General features: G+C 43.8%; 1 protein-coding gene across 1 annotated transcript in view; it reads right to left on the bottom strand.

Moving 5' to 3' along the window:
* Nucleotides 1-17,441, bottom strand: part of WDR1 (WD repeat domain 1) — a 277,783-nt gene that overhangs the window by 139,805 nt on the left and 120,537 nt on the right. The window contains exons 6-8 of the mRNA XM_086964091.1: nt 3,878-3,955; nt 2,039-2,119; nt 921-1,154 (exon numbers count right to left, since the gene is read on the bottom strand). Of these exons, the coding sequence (XP_086820217.1) occupies nt 921-1,154; nt 2,039-2,119; nt 3,878-3,955 (393 nt within the window). The remainder of the gene's footprint in view (nt 1-920; nt 1,155-2,038; nt 2,120-3,877; nt 3,956-17,441) is intronic.

The following is a 17,441-nucleotide window of genomic DNA, read 5'->3' as shown; positions in this document are numbered from 1 at the left end:
GTACCTTTCTGGGCTTCCCTATAATTTACCTTTTCATATACTTAATTAGATGGCTACCCATTTATGTAACTGTGCTCAGGCTACCAGCAAACATTCAATAGTCTTCCACACAGTATAACAGAGTGCATGCCCACAAACGGAAACAAACATTTCCGGAACAGCAGTCGGGGTAGTATTTCTGGAAGTGAATGCAGCGCGCTACCTCCAGAGGAATGGGTGAGCCAGTGTTGCAATTGCAAAACTGAACTGCAGCTGGAGGACGCCAAAGCTGATGTGAGCCGCAGTAAGCCAGCTACTTATAATGAGAATTGGTCTAAGGCAAATGGTGCTTCCCGGTGGTGCCGACAACCCTGCAGGACTACAGTACCCCACCAGTAAATCTCCCCAAAGGCTGCTCTGTAGCATCAACGTTAACAATCTTGAAGATTTTTACACCTAAACGGAAAAGGTCTGTTTGAAGAGCACGTGCGTTGGTGAAAGCTGTTGGAAGGAGATCCTGGACACAGGAATGGGTATTTAGCAAGCAAAGTAAGAGAGTCGAGGGGCTTTTCAATTGACCGATACCAAAAGCTATAAAAACAAAACTCGGCAGGAGAAAAAAATATATTCCGTGATATTTTGCAAGAAAAAAAAAGGGTGAGAAGCAAAAGTGAGGATTCTAGGAGGCGATAAAAGCGAGCGCAGTGGCAGTGCAAGATGTCCTTTGCGTTATAGCTTTGAGATGCGGTTTCCAGCAAGGCCGCCAGATGGCAGCGTCGGATATTTAACGGCAGGCAAGTCTTGAGCGTCACAAACTGTTTGTTCGACTTTGTGAAGTAATGAAGCTTAAATCAAAGCAAGCCAAGGGTCCCTGGGCGGCTTCAAAACAGATTACTAATGAGTTCTGTCGAAGTGCATTACACAAAAACATATACCAGTACCTTGATGACGCGCAGAGGCCGGTCGGGGTTGTTCTTATCCAAATAGTTGATGTAGCCGGAAAGGGAAATACTGAGTAAGTAGTTCTTTTGCCACAAGCATCCCAGCTGCTGATCCAGGACATCGCTTCCAAACTTAAAGGTGCTGACCAGGGAGTTGGCCCCCACGTCCCAGATTTTGGCGGTTTTATCACCAGACGAGGAGAGCAGCTGAGTGCCGTCCGCGCTCCAGCTGACCTGCAACGGGAAAACAAGCTTACAATACACGCCGAGTTTAAAGCAAGCAGAAAGAAAGAGTTCACTCCTGGGAAAACATCCGACAATAGCAACTGCTCCTAGTAACAGCAGGCGCGTGAAGGCACCGGGCCAACCACACATCTGCGCCTCATGCAATGCGCGAACACACCAACCTGGTCATTACACCGCACTGTGGGCTGTGTACACCTTTGTATTTACCAAAGTTAGTAGACATCATTTCTCTAAATACTAGACTCTGGCATCTCTAGGACTTGACAGTTAAAAGTCAACTTCCCTCGTGCAATCTTTAGAACCCCTCAAAGTGATCTGATCCATTTAATACGATTTCAGAAAATACCATTAAGCAGCGACCGTAGGGTGTTCTGCATCAGAAATCTGGCTAAAAAACGATTACGTATGTATAACTGGTAGGCAACACCCCACCCCGACTGGATTAAACCAATTCATCAGTAAAGATAAAGAAGCATTAGCTGAGCCAATAGGTGTGGCTGTAATGTACCAATACGCGCAAACTGCATTTGCATGTCAGTCTCCATGAATCACAGCACTAAAGCCTGACATGTAGGCGTTTCCAAAGCATCTTTAGTTTTAAATCAACCTGATTATGCTCAAAACAGCAGTCAATGTAAAGCGAGGCTCGCATGCAGGGAAAACAGAGTAAAGTACTTCAAAAAGAACATATTTATTATCTACACAAGAAACGTACACTGAAGTCAGTGCACCATTGTAACTGTTCGAATGCATGCATTTAACAAACTGCAATTCTTAATCAGTGAACAGGCCACGCTTTTGCCAAATATTGAAAAACGTCTACATGTTAAAGAAAAAACAGAAGTCTGATTGAAGAAAACAAAGCTACTTACTGCATAAACGCCTCCATCATGAGCTTTCGTCCCTCCAATGGCAGCAATCTTCTCACCAGTCTTTCCATCGTAAAGAAAAATCTGTGGAACAAGGAAGCAGAAACATTAAGGGACTCCTGTACAGATGGGAGTTAACGGGATAATAGCCACACAACAGCAGTACCCCGTCCTTCATCTTCTCGCGTTCCTGCCTAATCTAGAGGCGGGGAACCGCTGTATTTATCCAAGCCCAATGTCGGCTGGTTCTGCAGTCGAAAACCCCTTCTAAGCGGGTCTGAGAGAACAGAACGGCCAGAACCAGGACCTCGGAAGTCCTACTTTATTTGCAGCACGGATTTGGAAGCAGATGACATTCTCTGGCCACATACATTTCCAAGGCAGCAAAAAAATAAAATAAGAGTTCTGTCCCTGACAACCTTGAAGATAACTCCCATCTTGTTATGAACACGTTTTTTTTTGTTTTTTGACTAGAAAGCAACTGGACCACTTTGAAATGGTCGACATATATCATCACTTTCGCTGTTGTAGTAGCACACAAGCAAATTCAGTTTAATTTAAAAAAAAACGAGCAGCATGTTTGTGCAGCCTTAATTCCAGAAACAAACCTTTCCAGAAATACTGGGATAAGGCCTGGATCTCACCCCAGTGACTTAACTTATCGTCCTGCCCGACAAATCTTTATACAGAAATGTAGGTCACCAAAAAAATGAGACAGTCTTATTTCTAAACATGTGTATGTCTAAGGTTTCGTTTTTTCATAACTTTTTTATGCACACTTACTTCTCAGTCATTGTTACAGATCATCAAAAACGAAAAAAAAGGCTGTTCAATATCCTCAACCCCATTGTTCAATGAGTTAAAGAAGAAACAGGCGATCCAGGGAAAGGCCTAGATGTAAAATTGTAAGCTTTTTGGTGTAATTTGATGCTTTGTTATTTTTAGCACTTCTTTACTTGGACGATTTATTTTTATATATCTAGTTTTTAATAATCATTTTAAGCTCGAACAGATTGCTATCAATGGGACCCTTCAGCGAAGACCTTTCTGCTTGCACGACCCAGAACTGGAGATATCTTTATTCAGGAGAAAAATTGGGGATTGGTTTTGATAGATCAGTCTTTAGTCGTGGTCTTGGAAGAAGAAAATTCCTTAACAAGACAGGAAAGAGTGACATTCTACCATCTTGTTGAGATCACTATTCTGTTTTCTGTCACTATTCTATTGTTTTGGTAGTAGGAGAGTGCTAGGGGAGTACTGTTGGATTCAAATCTAGATGTAAAAACACTAGCTGTGGAAGGAGACCGTCCTTTGCAGCAGGGAAGCTGTCCATGACAGACACTTAAACAGTGAGAGGCACAGCGGTTTATTACATTGGTCCCATTGGAACAATGACATTTTTGAGCCATATGAGCAATTGTATATGTTGAATTGTTGGCATAATAGAACGTCTCCCTCTCATGAATATCGAACAGCTTGTAATTCCATGCTGAGCCAGAAAGCTTCAGCCTGTTCCATACTTATTTTCACAATCAATTAAAACTTTCTGTCTGCCATCCTCAGTTAAACCCTTCCTTTGTGGTAAGCTCTTGAAAAACTAGGTTGAACTTCATGTTCTCACACTTACAAATCATTTCAGTTACCTTCTTATTTTCTTCTATTACTACATTCCCTCTAACGTGTTTGTAAAGTGCCTCTATTTAAGTTGCAATGCTACCATTTTGCATTTTGACTGAAACTATTTTGTGTAACTGTATCCAGAATATAGTTCAGGAGACTGACTTTAAAAAAAAAAAAAAAAAATACGTGAACAGCCGAGATTAATAAAAAAAACAATCTTACCTGGCCATCTGCGCTAGCAGTTGCAAACCTGTTCCCATCAGGGGAAAACCTCACACAATTCACAAAGCGTGTATGGTCCTGCAAAACAGAAGGCAACAAAGTATGACTTAAGGAAATTGTATCTAGAATAGAACAAAACAGATGTGTTAAAAATAATTCTTGTGGAAATGATAAAGATTAAACTAAAAGCAGCACAAGGTTACACATCTCACTCACATGGTCTTTGTGCTGGCGGAGCACAATTTGTATGCTACATCTACCAACGGTATTCAATAATTTTCCAAGCGTTTTTTCTCATTTTGCCTCCGCTCTCTTTTCACCACCGTTTCCAAGCAATAACACCAGCACAGTAAAGAACATGTAGAAATAATTGCTATATGGCACCAGCATTTCTTTGTTATTCATAATTTAACAACACCAGGTTTGGATCACGTCCTGGATTGATGGGGTGAGCAGAAGGTGTATTCAACAGTCGATTTACCGTACTACTCTTAAATGCAAGCCCTGGAAACATCCCTCTGGTAATAAGATTACATTCTGTTAGTAAATGCTGCTTCAGGTGTAATTGTTGACAAGTGTTGTCCTATGGGATTGCACCAACTGAAGGGGGATGTAAAGGAGGTAGATAGGCTGGTGCTTCTCCACCAAGAGCATTCAATTAAGCTTCAGTGACTGCCCTCCCCGGTCTTCCCGCTCCATGAGGACTCGGCTGCACTGAGGAGTTTACAATGAGCAAGGCACTTCGGCAAGCCAGCTGCAGTACAATCCAAAGATGCCACACTATGATGTTATAAAGGTCATGAAACTGAGGAACATTGAGTTCAGGGCATCGGAATGGCTGCTCAGGATACACACGGCAGAGCTATCTCAAGTTAGACCCTCATGACCTACTCCGAAGGCTACCGGAAAAGTAAAAGGTTTCTGCTGATGGGGAGAGTTATGCATGGGTAGGAAAGTCGAGGGAAAATCTCAATCCAACCTTGTGGAGTGGTATTAATGGATAGTCTGCATTACACTTAGGTTGATATATACTTGTCCAAGGGATGGACTGCTTCAGAAATCAATTTGTTCAGTAAAAAAAAAAAATCCACCTGTTCCTTTTGATGCCATGCAGTGAAGTGACAATTGATAGCAGTGTTCTCATGGCAAAGCTCGACAGTAGCCTCACTGATCATGTTAGGGCTCATACTAAATCAGGGGCTGTAGTCAAGCAAAGCTCTGGTTTGCCACCTTTCTAGAAACATGCACACCGGGGCTGGAATTAGGCAGAATGCAGTAGTACTAGGATTGGAATGCCCCGTGAGCCCATAAAGACCCACACAAAACTGTGGTAAAGAGTAATCTGGGACTCCTCTCCAATTGTTTCTATATGGATACAGGTTGTAAATTTACTCGGCATGGCAGAAGCAAAATCGTTTCCAGGGTTGCCCATAATGTGTTCCTCATTTGTTATACACTATTAATAATTTATTTAAAAAGTGGCATGCCTCAAACATAAAGTCTCGAAGAAATGGTATCTAAAGCAGCAGAATAGTATACAAAACATTTTTTTCATGTTCAACATTTTTGAAAGCTAACAATCCCCTATATTGCTTTTATATGTATGCATTTATTTACGTATATTTGGAACATTTTTGGAGCAATATTAATAGGGACAAATGGCACATTTTGCAAACGTGTGCAAGTTTTTATAGTGGGATCATCAGCAACACAAACTGAGGTCACAGCTCACTGCATAGAACACCTAACTTTATTTTCCCCAAAAGGAATCACTTTCTCTCCCCACTCCCCCCCCCCTCCCCCATGGAAAAGCTACACCAATTATAAACATTGGGCTGTTCCTTCGTCTTTCACCAACTTAGAAAAACACCTCTCTTGGTGGCTAAGAAACCACAATAGTTATGCGATGAACCACAAATATACAGGTTTGAGTGTGTTTAGCTAGTTCTACAAGCTCCTCTATCGAGAAACGTCCACTATCGGGAAAAGTCCACTAGCTCCAATCGTGTGCATGCAGCAATTTGGTGACGGAGGCACACTCTCCTCATTTATATGTGAAATGCAGGAGTCCCAAATTCCGCCAATCAGGATCCTGTGAATTGGATAAACAAAACACTTTGCAAAATAAGTGGCATACACAAGCAGAACAGCCCCTTCCATGTCTCGCCCATAGACTTTCCTGACATTGGTAAGTCACAATTACCAATTTATGCTCTATAAATATTCTGAGAATACTAAATATCTGACTCACCACAGTCACAATTACACAAACACAGCTCTATTAAAATTGAATATGTACGCCCTTTCTTTAACTCCTTTACTCACTGATTCATTTGTGATACAATACAAATGATAGAAAGTAAATGTTTAAAGAACTGATGAGCCACGAGTTCCGTATTAACCAAGCGCGCCTGATAAAAACGAAGAACGGCGCACTATTGATAAATAATAGCTATTTGAATTAAATTGCTATTACAAAAAAACAAATGTACGCCTGAGAACAAAATGTTATAACCATGGTGTCAATAGTGAGACTGACAGAAGCAAATTATAAACTGCCACAGTATACTCCGCGAAGAGTGAAGGCGCCAGGCAGAAATGTCACAGACAAGTGCTCTGTAAAGAGCCTCTGCCCAGAACAGACCTCTAGATTTGGTCCAATAAAGCTGGAAGCAAATGTGCCGGACGGATGTAAAGATGGGAGAGGCCGACAGGCAACCCTACATTTACAGAGCAACCTGTGATCGTTCACTGCGACGCAGATTTAAGAACTCGGCTCTCAATTCCACCTCTATCATGGAGAAATACTACTTCTCTACATGCACCCCTGACCGTCGCATAGACAACCCTATGTGAAGTTTTGCGGTCATACTGTGAATTTTCAGTTTTAGTATCATTTGACTATTCAAAGCGCGAAAAGTGAGGACAGCTGCAATGACTGTATTTCAGCAGTGGTTACAAGAAAGTTGTTACCGAGGTTCCTATTACAGAGGCAGCCATTTGGCTGGGACATTACAATGACCCACTGGGCTTACCAATAACCCCGCTGATGGACTCCCACCCTGGTTAGTTATCATGGAGAGTTCCCATAGAAATTTCTTTTTACTATCATCCCTACCTGAAGGTACAATGTAAGAGATTAGATTGTAGAGTTTATATATACACACACGTATGTATGTATGTGCATACACACACGTATACATACACACATTAATAGAGGCTAGATGCAACTCAAAGTGCATAGGGATCTAGGAAAAGTGAAACAATTCTAGTTGAAAAGCGCATGAAAATATTGGCGAGGGAAAGAATAGACTAAGCTGCAGAGGATGAGCAATGGAAAAAAAATGTGGAATGGAAGAGGGTGACATTCTGAATGGTAAACATTTCCATTTTGGGGTTTTTCGTATTATAATTACTTCAAACAAGGAACGCACACGGAATAGCAATTGCACTAAACAAATCCAATACAATGAAAAGGCCCCAGCATATAAAGCGAATAGTGGATACAAATCGTTGCCATGGTAACTGTTCTATTTCGAACATACATGCCAACAGCTACAGGAAAACATGTCATAATTGATGCACAGGCTGTACCGCTGAAAACCCTTGTTTGGGTGAAGCACACTGGTTTAAAGTTGCACGTGTATGTAGCAAAATTAAGGTGAATTCAATCGAAAACATTCTACACTCTGCCACATTTTTTCATGAGACCAGTGTATCGCGCAAACTGGGAGGTTTGGGGATAGTGACAAGAAACACGTTTCCACTTCAATGTACGAAAAGATCACTTTTTAGGAGGTAAAAACATTCTACAAAAGACAAACTGTCTCGGAAACGAAACGAGCACATGCCTCAAACAGGAGGGTCGTCACCGGGTAGTTCATGCATAACAAACACCGTTGCAAAAGAGAGAGATTGAGAAGGATCTAAAATGAAGCCACTAGAACATCCATATCGTCTGCATCAAAGGATCAAGAGCACTCGACGACATGAGGCCAATCGCACAACCAACCCTAAGATGAGAATAAAGGGAGGGCCGCAGCAGGCTCTGCTCCAATCACCACTGGCCCCTAGGAGAGTGCTTTCTGCACCCCGGTTTGGAAGGTAAGGAGTTGGCTTAGGTTCATTCATGAGTTATGACATTCCGCAGGGCTTCCCTACTGAACGCTTTAGTCAAATAAGTTATGGTCTAACGTTCAGAGCGCTGCTGCCAGTTGAAGCCCAAAGGGTGCATGTTCCAACAACAAAAGCCCACCACTTAAAGCTAATGTTGGCCAAAGACATACTCGGAAAAAAGGCGCAGCCAGCACGAGGACATTCTTAACAAAGCTACCAAATGCAAATAGACCATCATACTTTATAAAGGCCCAAACACAGTTCAAGCCGACCTTCAACTACGTTTTAAATTAGTGCATGCCAATGAAACGTGTTGCAAAGGACTACAGCAGAATAGTGGATGGAGAGGGAGCTAGACTGTTGAAAAATCTGAGGATAGGGGCTTTTCTACTCTTGCATAGAGCTGGAGATGCATCAAATGGTACACAGATCTTTTCAGATAAGAGAAAAAAAAGAGAGGTTCACCCTGAATCATTCATGTGCTCGAACCCATACACAGGAACGTACAACCAATCCCATTGGCATACATGCCAAGTTAAGTCTTTTGACGTAGAAGTCCATGGGCCGATTCCCAAACTACATTTATAAGTACATAAAATAGCTATGCAGAAGTTCTATTTACAACTGTAAACGTACTATTTAGTACACACTACAAAATGCAAATTACAAACCTGCAGGAAAGCTCCAACTCTACTATATTTTCTATATGGAGATCACCACCCTGTGGCTGAAATCTCTACACACGCAAGTATCCGTTTTTGTACTACATGTCAGAGGGACTTGGGAAATAATTACAAGAAAATGGTCGGGGTGAGGGGGAAATTAAAGAGGGGTTTAGAGAGGGGCATTGTAGCTCCAAAAAAACACACCCATAGCAGAGTAAATACCTTATGATTAACAAAATAAAATTCCTAAATTTACAACAGCCGTAATAGTGTCAAAACAGACTCCAATGTATTCAGACTCAGCTTTGGATTAAGTCAAGTACCAAACACGGCCTACGACTTGAACAGCAACATATTCATATCGATTTCTTAATTTTTATAATAAACTTCATTAAAAATTAACTTTAACTTATTTTCAAAAACATAGAAAGTATTTAAATTAAATACATAACCTAACCAAGTTTACAAAAAAATACAAGTGTTAGTAAGGGCATGCAATCTTCTTTAAATTGTTGAAAAATGTAAACTTAAACATTAAGTTAATACATTTAAATTAATTTACATATTAGTAAACATTTTATTTGGGGAGGTAACGTGCAACTATATTTTATTAGTTGGGTGTTAATATTAATTTTAGATTCATATTTTACATTAAAATATTTGTAATTGCGAAAAAAGGTCACTATACTTTACTATAGCACGATATCCATCACGGTGATGGATATTTTCTCTAATTGGTGCAAGCTATTAATAGCAACTTTACATTCGTAAATGCACTCGTAGGAGCTTGACTGGTGGGAGTACCGACATGCAAATCTAAACCCATGTCTAACAATTCACTCAGAAAATGGTGAAGGACAAAAACAATGGAGAGTAGATCTACACATGGAAATGTACCTTTGTGTATCGGGTCCAGACTGTTAAAGGCAATACCTTTGGAATTTGCTTCCTCTTCCCCGCTCTTCTTAACATTGAGATTCTGGCACTACCCGAAAAAACACATTATCAGGCAGACTTTTGAACTACATGGCTGCCGAGGTTACAGCTGCCTATGATCATTCACAAGAGCAAAGGGCCTCTAAGAATGGGCAGTTCACACTATCAGACGCCTTGAACTTCACTTCCAGGGGCCTGAACGGGATTTGAAGTTGCCTCCAGGCCTAGAACTCACTATTTGAAAGCACATAAAACTCACACCAAGACATGCTTCTAAATCAAAGGGCAATTTAATGAACACATGTGCACCTGAAAACCGACTGATGGATATCCTAAGGTAGTTCTAAACGTATTTAATATGTACTCCATCAGTATGCAGTCTTGCACTACTTCCAGCACGGTCTCTCATGACTACTCTTAATATTTAACAAATTCTCCACTTCTACCTTGTAGTTTTCCACACATTAGAAGGAAAAAAAATGAATTTCACTGGTGCGAAGCATAGCCTCCCATCCTGCCCCCAACCACCTGCATTATTAATCAAAAACAATGTTTTTTCTACTACATCCCTAGCAAGGACCACTCCACAAATGTCTGGACCAGTGCGTAACGACTTGCCCTAAAATAAATTCCATGTCCATTCATCAACCATTCTCTGGCATAACTATACATTTTCCATGCACAAAAAAAGATTGGTAACTATTTACTTAAATCTACTTTCATATGAAAGGCCTCTTTGCTGCAAACCTCTGTTGAAATTGGATATTTCTTAGTGGTGTCCCTTATTGCAAAAGTGATTTCAATGTGTCCCTAGAAATCAAGTCCTTAACAATGTTATTCAGATAGTGGATACTGCGGGTCAATACCATGATTTGGCTTTGGCATTTTCTGCTTAATCAACCCTAACCAAGAGTCAACGCAGTTATTGCAACACAGGAGAAGATATGCCTTTCTCCTAATGTCAGGCTAGACAGAACGACCATTCCAAATACAGTGAATCTGATCCAGACTCCTTTTACACATGAAGCTACACAGAGCAGACGGAGGCTAGACAAAGGCTAAAGATTCCAGAGTGACATTTAGTTTAAATAGGTTAAACCATAACCCACTAAATGGACGTAAGAAGTTGTGTACAAGCAACGCGGAAGAAGTGATTTACCTTTGGTAACGCCTTTCCGGATAGAGACTTTGGCCCATATGTATGAAAGTTACATTTTACGATTCTCAAATAGCGATTTTTAGAGAATCGCTATTTGAGAATCGCAAAATGCTCTGTATGTAGGATTAGCAAATAATTTTGCGAATCCTACAAATTCCTTAAGTGCAAATCGAAATTGCAATTCGCAATTAAGGAATACCTCCCCATTCATTCTTATGGGCCTAAGCACATAGGAATGAATGGAAAGACACTCTCAATTTGCAATTCTCAATTAGAGAATCGCAAATGGAGAATGCAATTTCAAGGGTGCCAGGGTGTCAAAAGGACACCCTGTTGCACCCCTGAAATGTGCATGAGTTCCTATGTGGCACACATACATTCCCTATGGGCATGTATGTGTGCCACATGGCACTTTGAAAAATGCAAAAAAGTGCATTTTTCAAAGAAATCGCAAATTACCACCAACTTGAAGTTGGTGGTAATTTGCGACTCCTTATGGCCAAATTGTACTTTTTCTGGGCCTCATACAATGCATTTAAGGAATCGCAATTTGCGATTCCTTAAATGCAATCGCAAAATAAGGAATCGCAAATTTGCGATTTCTTATTTTGGAAGGCTGTTTTGCTTACACACATACCGCTTAGCTATTTTGCGATCGCAAAAGCCTAAATTCGGAGAATTTCAACGTTTGCGATCGCAAAATTGCCTTCATACATATGGCCTTTAATTATCTACAGAGATTCCTCACCTTGTGAATCCTCCAGGCGCTGAAGAATTTTGACAGCAATTCCCCGGCACATCGGTAGGTGGCGTTATGCAGCTGTGCGTCAGATTTTATCCTGCCCCTGATGTGATGTGCTGTGCTAGGACTATATGAAAGCTGACATCAGTTTCTTTCTGATCCTTGTCCATGCGGTCAGACATCGAGCCACTGCAATCAGAATATGCTAGTGGACAGATCGCTAGACTGGGATCCCAATAATGGACTGTACAAATCCATTCCACAGAACTGAGAGAAAGGGGGTTGGCGTGGAATCTGCAGTTACGATTTCTAGCAGAAAAGGTGTTCACTAATTGGTTCTTCTGATTGAGACTTCCAGATGTCCCAACTTCTATCAAATAGATACCAAAGCAGTACCTCTCCAGGTGGTGAATCTGTGGAATGGCTCAGACCAGAAAATCCTGCAGGACAGATCAAGTAAAATGCCCCCCCCCAGACCTGGTCATCCAGGCAGAAGTGGTTGGTGAACGTGTTGAGAGAAGACCACATAGCATCCTGGCTGATGTCTGGCACAGCATGCACCAGTGCAGCAGTAGCAACCTTTGCTAGGGTGAAACAAGCACACAAGCCTACTGGGGGTTGCTCTTTAGTTCACCCACATCACTAAAGTGATCCCTGCTTAAATCCCCTCCACATTACAAAGTATCCCAGCTGTGAATATTTGAGAGCTCAGCTATCCTTCAAAGGCCCTAACCCCACCAAATTTCATGTTGTACATCACCCGCCAGGGGAAAACTCACAATTCCTTGAAGGCCTAAAAGACCCAACAATGCAAAACTCCCTAAAAGGAAGCACAAACCTGCATCTGAACAATGCAGAAGATCTTACAGTACAAGCCCTTTGCTTCCTCCTGGAAGGGAACGAGATCACCCAACACCTGCATCTTTAAAAAACGGAACCTCCTGAGGCTTGAGCCGGGAGTAGAGTGATTTTGCATATTTTAAATAGAAAGTGACAGAATTTCTTTGGTCTTTTAAAAACTTGCACTCACCTGCACTGAGCACTTCGCGCTTTCACGAGCCCGCTGACAGCTGAGATACAAGCTTCCATTGGCGAGGGTTTGTTTTGGTTTCCCTGCCGCCATTGCCCAGGACATAGGCCACGCCCACCCGGCCAGGCCACGCCCACCCCTACCTTCCCGCGCTATATAGAGAGCGCTGACTACAAGCGCTGCATCTTTAAAAAACGGAACCTCCTGAGGCTTGAGCCGGGAGTAGAGTGATTTTGCATATTTTAAATAGAAAGTGACAGAATTTCTTTGGTCTTTTAAAAACTTGCACTCACCTGCACTGAGCACTTCGCGCTTTCACGAGCCCGCTGACAGCTGAGATACAAGCTTCCATTGGCGAGGGTTTGTTTTGGTTTCCCTGCCGCCATTGCCCAGGACATAGGCCACGACCACCCGGCCAGGCCACGCCCACCCCTACCTTCCCGCGCTATATAGAGAGCGCTGACTACAAGCGCTGCATCTTTAAAAAACGGAACCTCCTGAGGCTTGAGCCGGGAGTAGAGTGCTTTTGCATATTTTAAATAGAAAGTGACAGAATTTCTTTGGTCTTTTAAAAACTTGCACTCACCTGCACTGAGCACTTCGCGCTTTCACGAGCCCGCTGACAGCTGAGATACAAGCTTCCATTGGCGAGGGTTTGTTTTGGTTTCCCTGCCGCCATTGCCCAGGACATAGGCCACGCCCACCCGGCCAGGCCACGCCCACCCCTACCTTCCCGCGCTATATAGAGAGCGCTGACTACAAGCGCTGCATCTTTAAAAAACGGAACCTCCTGAGGCTTGAGCCGGGAGTAGAGTGATTTTGCATATTTTAAATAGAAAGTGACAGAATTTCTTTGGTCTTTTAAAAACTTGCACTCACCTGCACTGAGCACTTCGCGCTTTCACGAGCCCGCTGACAGCTGAGATACAAGCTTCCATTGGCGAGGGTTTGTTTTGGTTTCCCTGCCGCCATTGCCCAGGACATAGGCCACGCCCACCCGGCCAGGCCACGCCCACCCCTACCTTCCCGCGCTATATAGAGAGCGCTGACTACAAGCGCTGCATCTTTAAAAAACGGAACCTCCTGAGGCTTGAGCCGGGAGTAGAGTGATTTTGCATATTTTAAATAGAAAGTGACAGAATTTCTTTGGTCTTTTAAAAACTTGCACTCACCTGCACTGAGCACTTCGCGCTTTCACGAGCCCGCTGACAGCTGAGATACAAGCTTCCATTGGCGAGGGTTTGTTTTGGTTTCCCTGCCGCCATTGCCCAGGACATAGGCCACGCCCACCCGGCCAGGCCACGCCCACCCCTACCTTCCCGCGCTATATAGAGAGCGCTGACTACAAGCGCTGCATCTTTAAAAAACGGAACCTCCTGAGGCTTGAGCCGGGAGTAGAGTGATTTTGCATATTTTAAATAGAAAGTGACAGAATTTCTTTGGTCTTTTAAAAACTTGCACTCACCTGCACTGAGCACTTCGCGCTTTCACGAGCCCGCTGACAGCTGAGATACAAGCTTCCATTGGCGAGGGTTTGTTTTGGTTTCCCTGCCGCCATTGCCCAGGACATAGGCCACGCCCACCCGGCCAGGCCACGCCCACATCTCATCCCCCCTGCCAGCTATAAATCATGTGTCTATACAGGAAGCGCAGCGGACGAGCGCAGCGGGCGCGACGAATGCGCGCCGAAGGCGCGCATAAGGCAAGCTCGTCTGCGCTCGTCCGCGAGCGTCCGGGACCAGGGGCCAAGGACCCTGCGGGCCACTACACTTATACTTCTGCTGAACTACAGGTATTGCGCCCAACCACCACGACGTGTCCACCTATCCCCCATCACGCAGCTAAACGCATTTCTCACTTAGGTATAGGCAACCCTGCCTCCCTCACGAACGCCCCTGCTCCTGAGTACTCTATGCGCACGACCACACCCTGCTCCACCTACACGTTCAGGTGTATCTATCTTAACACCCGCTCCATGATTAAGCACCAATCTGATATATTTCTGCTACTCATGGACAAACAACCTGACATGCTGCTATTGACGGAGACCTGGCTCACTCCGGACTCTCTACCGGATATTTTAGCTGCCCTACCTGCAGACTACTATATTCTATCAGCACTCCGCCCAGGCGGAAAAACTGGGGGAGGAGCAGCCATAATCGTCAATAAAAAGTTCCAACTCAGACAGCTCCCCTCTCTGCCTTTACCTAATACTGAAAACATAGTCGCCAAAATAGACACCCCCAATGGCTCACTTATATTGGTCCTATTATATCGCCCTCCCCAAACCATGGCTACATTCCCTTCCATTCTAGCTCAGCTACTGGCACCATTGGTTACTAACCATTCTAAACTACTCATGGTTGGGGATCTAAATTTCTGGTTCGACAACCTATTGTTGGACCCCCAAGCTGCAGAGATGAGCGAACTCTTCTGCGATCTTAACCTGACACAACACATCCACACCGAGACCCACCAGAAGGGCCACAGCCTCGACCAAATCTGGTCTCTGAACCTGCCCCTATCTGCATTAGACATAAAACCCTGCTCTTGGTCCGATCACCACAGCATAAGTTTCTCTTTCCAGCTAGATAAGACAGCCCACTTTAAACTACAATCCAGCAAAACCATCAGGAAATGGTCCTCCATGGATATGCCAGCCCTTCTAAACTTCTTGGGTAACTCCCCCCCCCTCGACAGCAACAATGTGGATGAGGCCGACAGCCGGCTCAATGAATGGCTCACTGACGCGATTAACATCCATGCTCCCCTCACGCATCTCAGCTGCTCAAGGAGCCCGGATGCACATAAATGGTTTACACCCGAACTAAAAACACTGAAATTAGAAGTGAGGCAAAAGGAAAGAACCTGGCGCTCCCAGTACTGTCCACTGGCCAAGGCCGCATACTGCTCAGCCAGGAAGACATACCAAAAAACTCTACAGAACCATAAAACAACATACTATTCATCTAAAATCCTCAACTCCACCAACAAGTCAAAAGAAATTTTCAGGATTGTGAACGACCTTTGCAACGACGATAGAACCTCCCCCCCGGTAGTTCCCTCACAAGCTTTATGCAACTCCCTGAACGACTTTTTCCGTGATAAGATCTTAACGATTAAGCAGAACATCTCCACACTTCCATCATCCGCCCCAGTGGATGACATCTATTTCAATCCCTCAACTTTACATTCCTATCCCCTTATTGATTTAAAAATTTTCTTGACATTATTGTCTAGAGTTAAATCAGGATCCCCTATGGATGTCTGCCCCCCCCATATCATGAAAGAAATTGGTCGAGCTATGCCCAACAGCATGATATCCCTACTCAACGACTCTCTCACGTCAGGGACAGTACCTAGCAGCTTCAAACAGGCCTTACTGATTCCCCTCACCAAGAAGCCTGGCATCGATCCGCTCGACCTTACGAACTATCGGCCCATATCTTTGCTACCTTTTCTATCGAAAATGCTGGAGGCGCACGTCACCAACTGCCTCTCTAACTTCGTGGAGGAAACAGAATATCTCCAACCCAACCAAGCAGGCTTCCGACCTGGTCACTCCACTGAGGCAGTAATATTGGCAGTCCAGAACACCTTGAGGTCCAACGCTGATAACAACCTTCATCAAGCCTTAGTACTTCTCGACTTGTCCGCGGCATTCGACACGGTTGACTATTCCATTCTGGTCAACCGTGTCGAACAGGCGGGTCTCAGAGACTCTGCCCTAGCCTGGTTAAAATCGTTCATCTCCGAACGTACCCAATCGGTTCGCTTAGGCTCCTTTTCTGCCGCCAAGGTCAAGTCTTTCTGTGGGGTGCCCCAGGGCTCCTCACTATCCCCCTTGTTGTTCAATCTGTACATGCGGCCCCTCCTCTTTGCCCTGAGTAAGCACAAAGTCACTGTATACAACTATGCAGATGACTTACAGCTTATCTTTGTCCTCAATTCCCCTAACGCGGTGGAGGACTTCCAAGCCACCATGACCCTAATCCAGAGTTGGATGTCCTCAAATCACCTCAAGTTAAACCCAGGGAAAACTGAGTTGATTCTGCCCGGCAAGAGCGAAATCAGTTGGAGCCCTAACTTCTGGCCGTCGGACATGGGCCTTCCCCCTAAGAAATCTTCCACTGTAAAAAGCCTGGGGATAACCATCAACGGGGACCTCTCGCTAAAATCCCAAATTGGTACCGTGGTCTCCTCTGGATTTTTCCAACTAAGGAAAATCAGGAAAATCGCCCATTTCCTCACTCCCTCCGCCTTAATCCAGGTAGTCATGGCCCTAGTCCTCTCCCACATCGACTTCTCTAATAGCCTATACCTAGGCCTACCCGCAGGACAACTCAAAAGACTACAGTACCTGCAGAATCAGGCCGCTAGGCTGATCTGCAAAGTTCCCAAATGGGAACCTATCAAACCAGGCCTGGAGAGTTTGCACTGGCTGCCCGTGGCTCAAAGAGCCGAATTCAAAGCCGGGTGCATTATCTTTAAGGCTCTGCAAGGCAAGGGACCCCTATTTATCAGACAGCTGATCGGTAGATATGTCCCCTCACGGAACCTAAGATCTGCCCACAAAGACCTTTTAGAAGTTCCTCGTTTTAAGAAAAAACGACAAGGCGGCAGCAGCTTCCACTTCCTGGCAGCCACCCTATGGAACTCTCTACCACTAGCCCTCAGACAGAGTAAAGACCTCCTTGCCTTCAGAAAGGCTTTTAAAACTCACCTCTTCATAAAAGCTTACCCGAAATAACTCTCCCGGCAGACTCACCTCTTGTTATGTTTTTTATCTTACCAGCGCCAAGAAGCCCTTGGGCGTACGCGCGCTTTATAAATTTCTAATAACATAACATAACATAACACTGCAATAAACAAACCCATGACAAGGACTTTACCCTGGACGCAATCAACTCAAAACA

This window comes from Lissotriton vulgaris, chromosome 3_2 (genome assembly GCF_964263255.1).
Source record: "Lissotriton vulgaris chromosome 3_2, aLisVul1.2, whole genome shotgun sequence".
Taxonomy (NCBI): Eukaryota; Metazoa; Chordata; class Amphibia; order Caudata; family Salamandridae; genus Lissotriton; species Lissotriton vulgaris.
The sequence above is the reverse complement of the archived record's forward strand: the minus strand, read 5'-3'. Positions and strand labels throughout refer to the sequence as shown.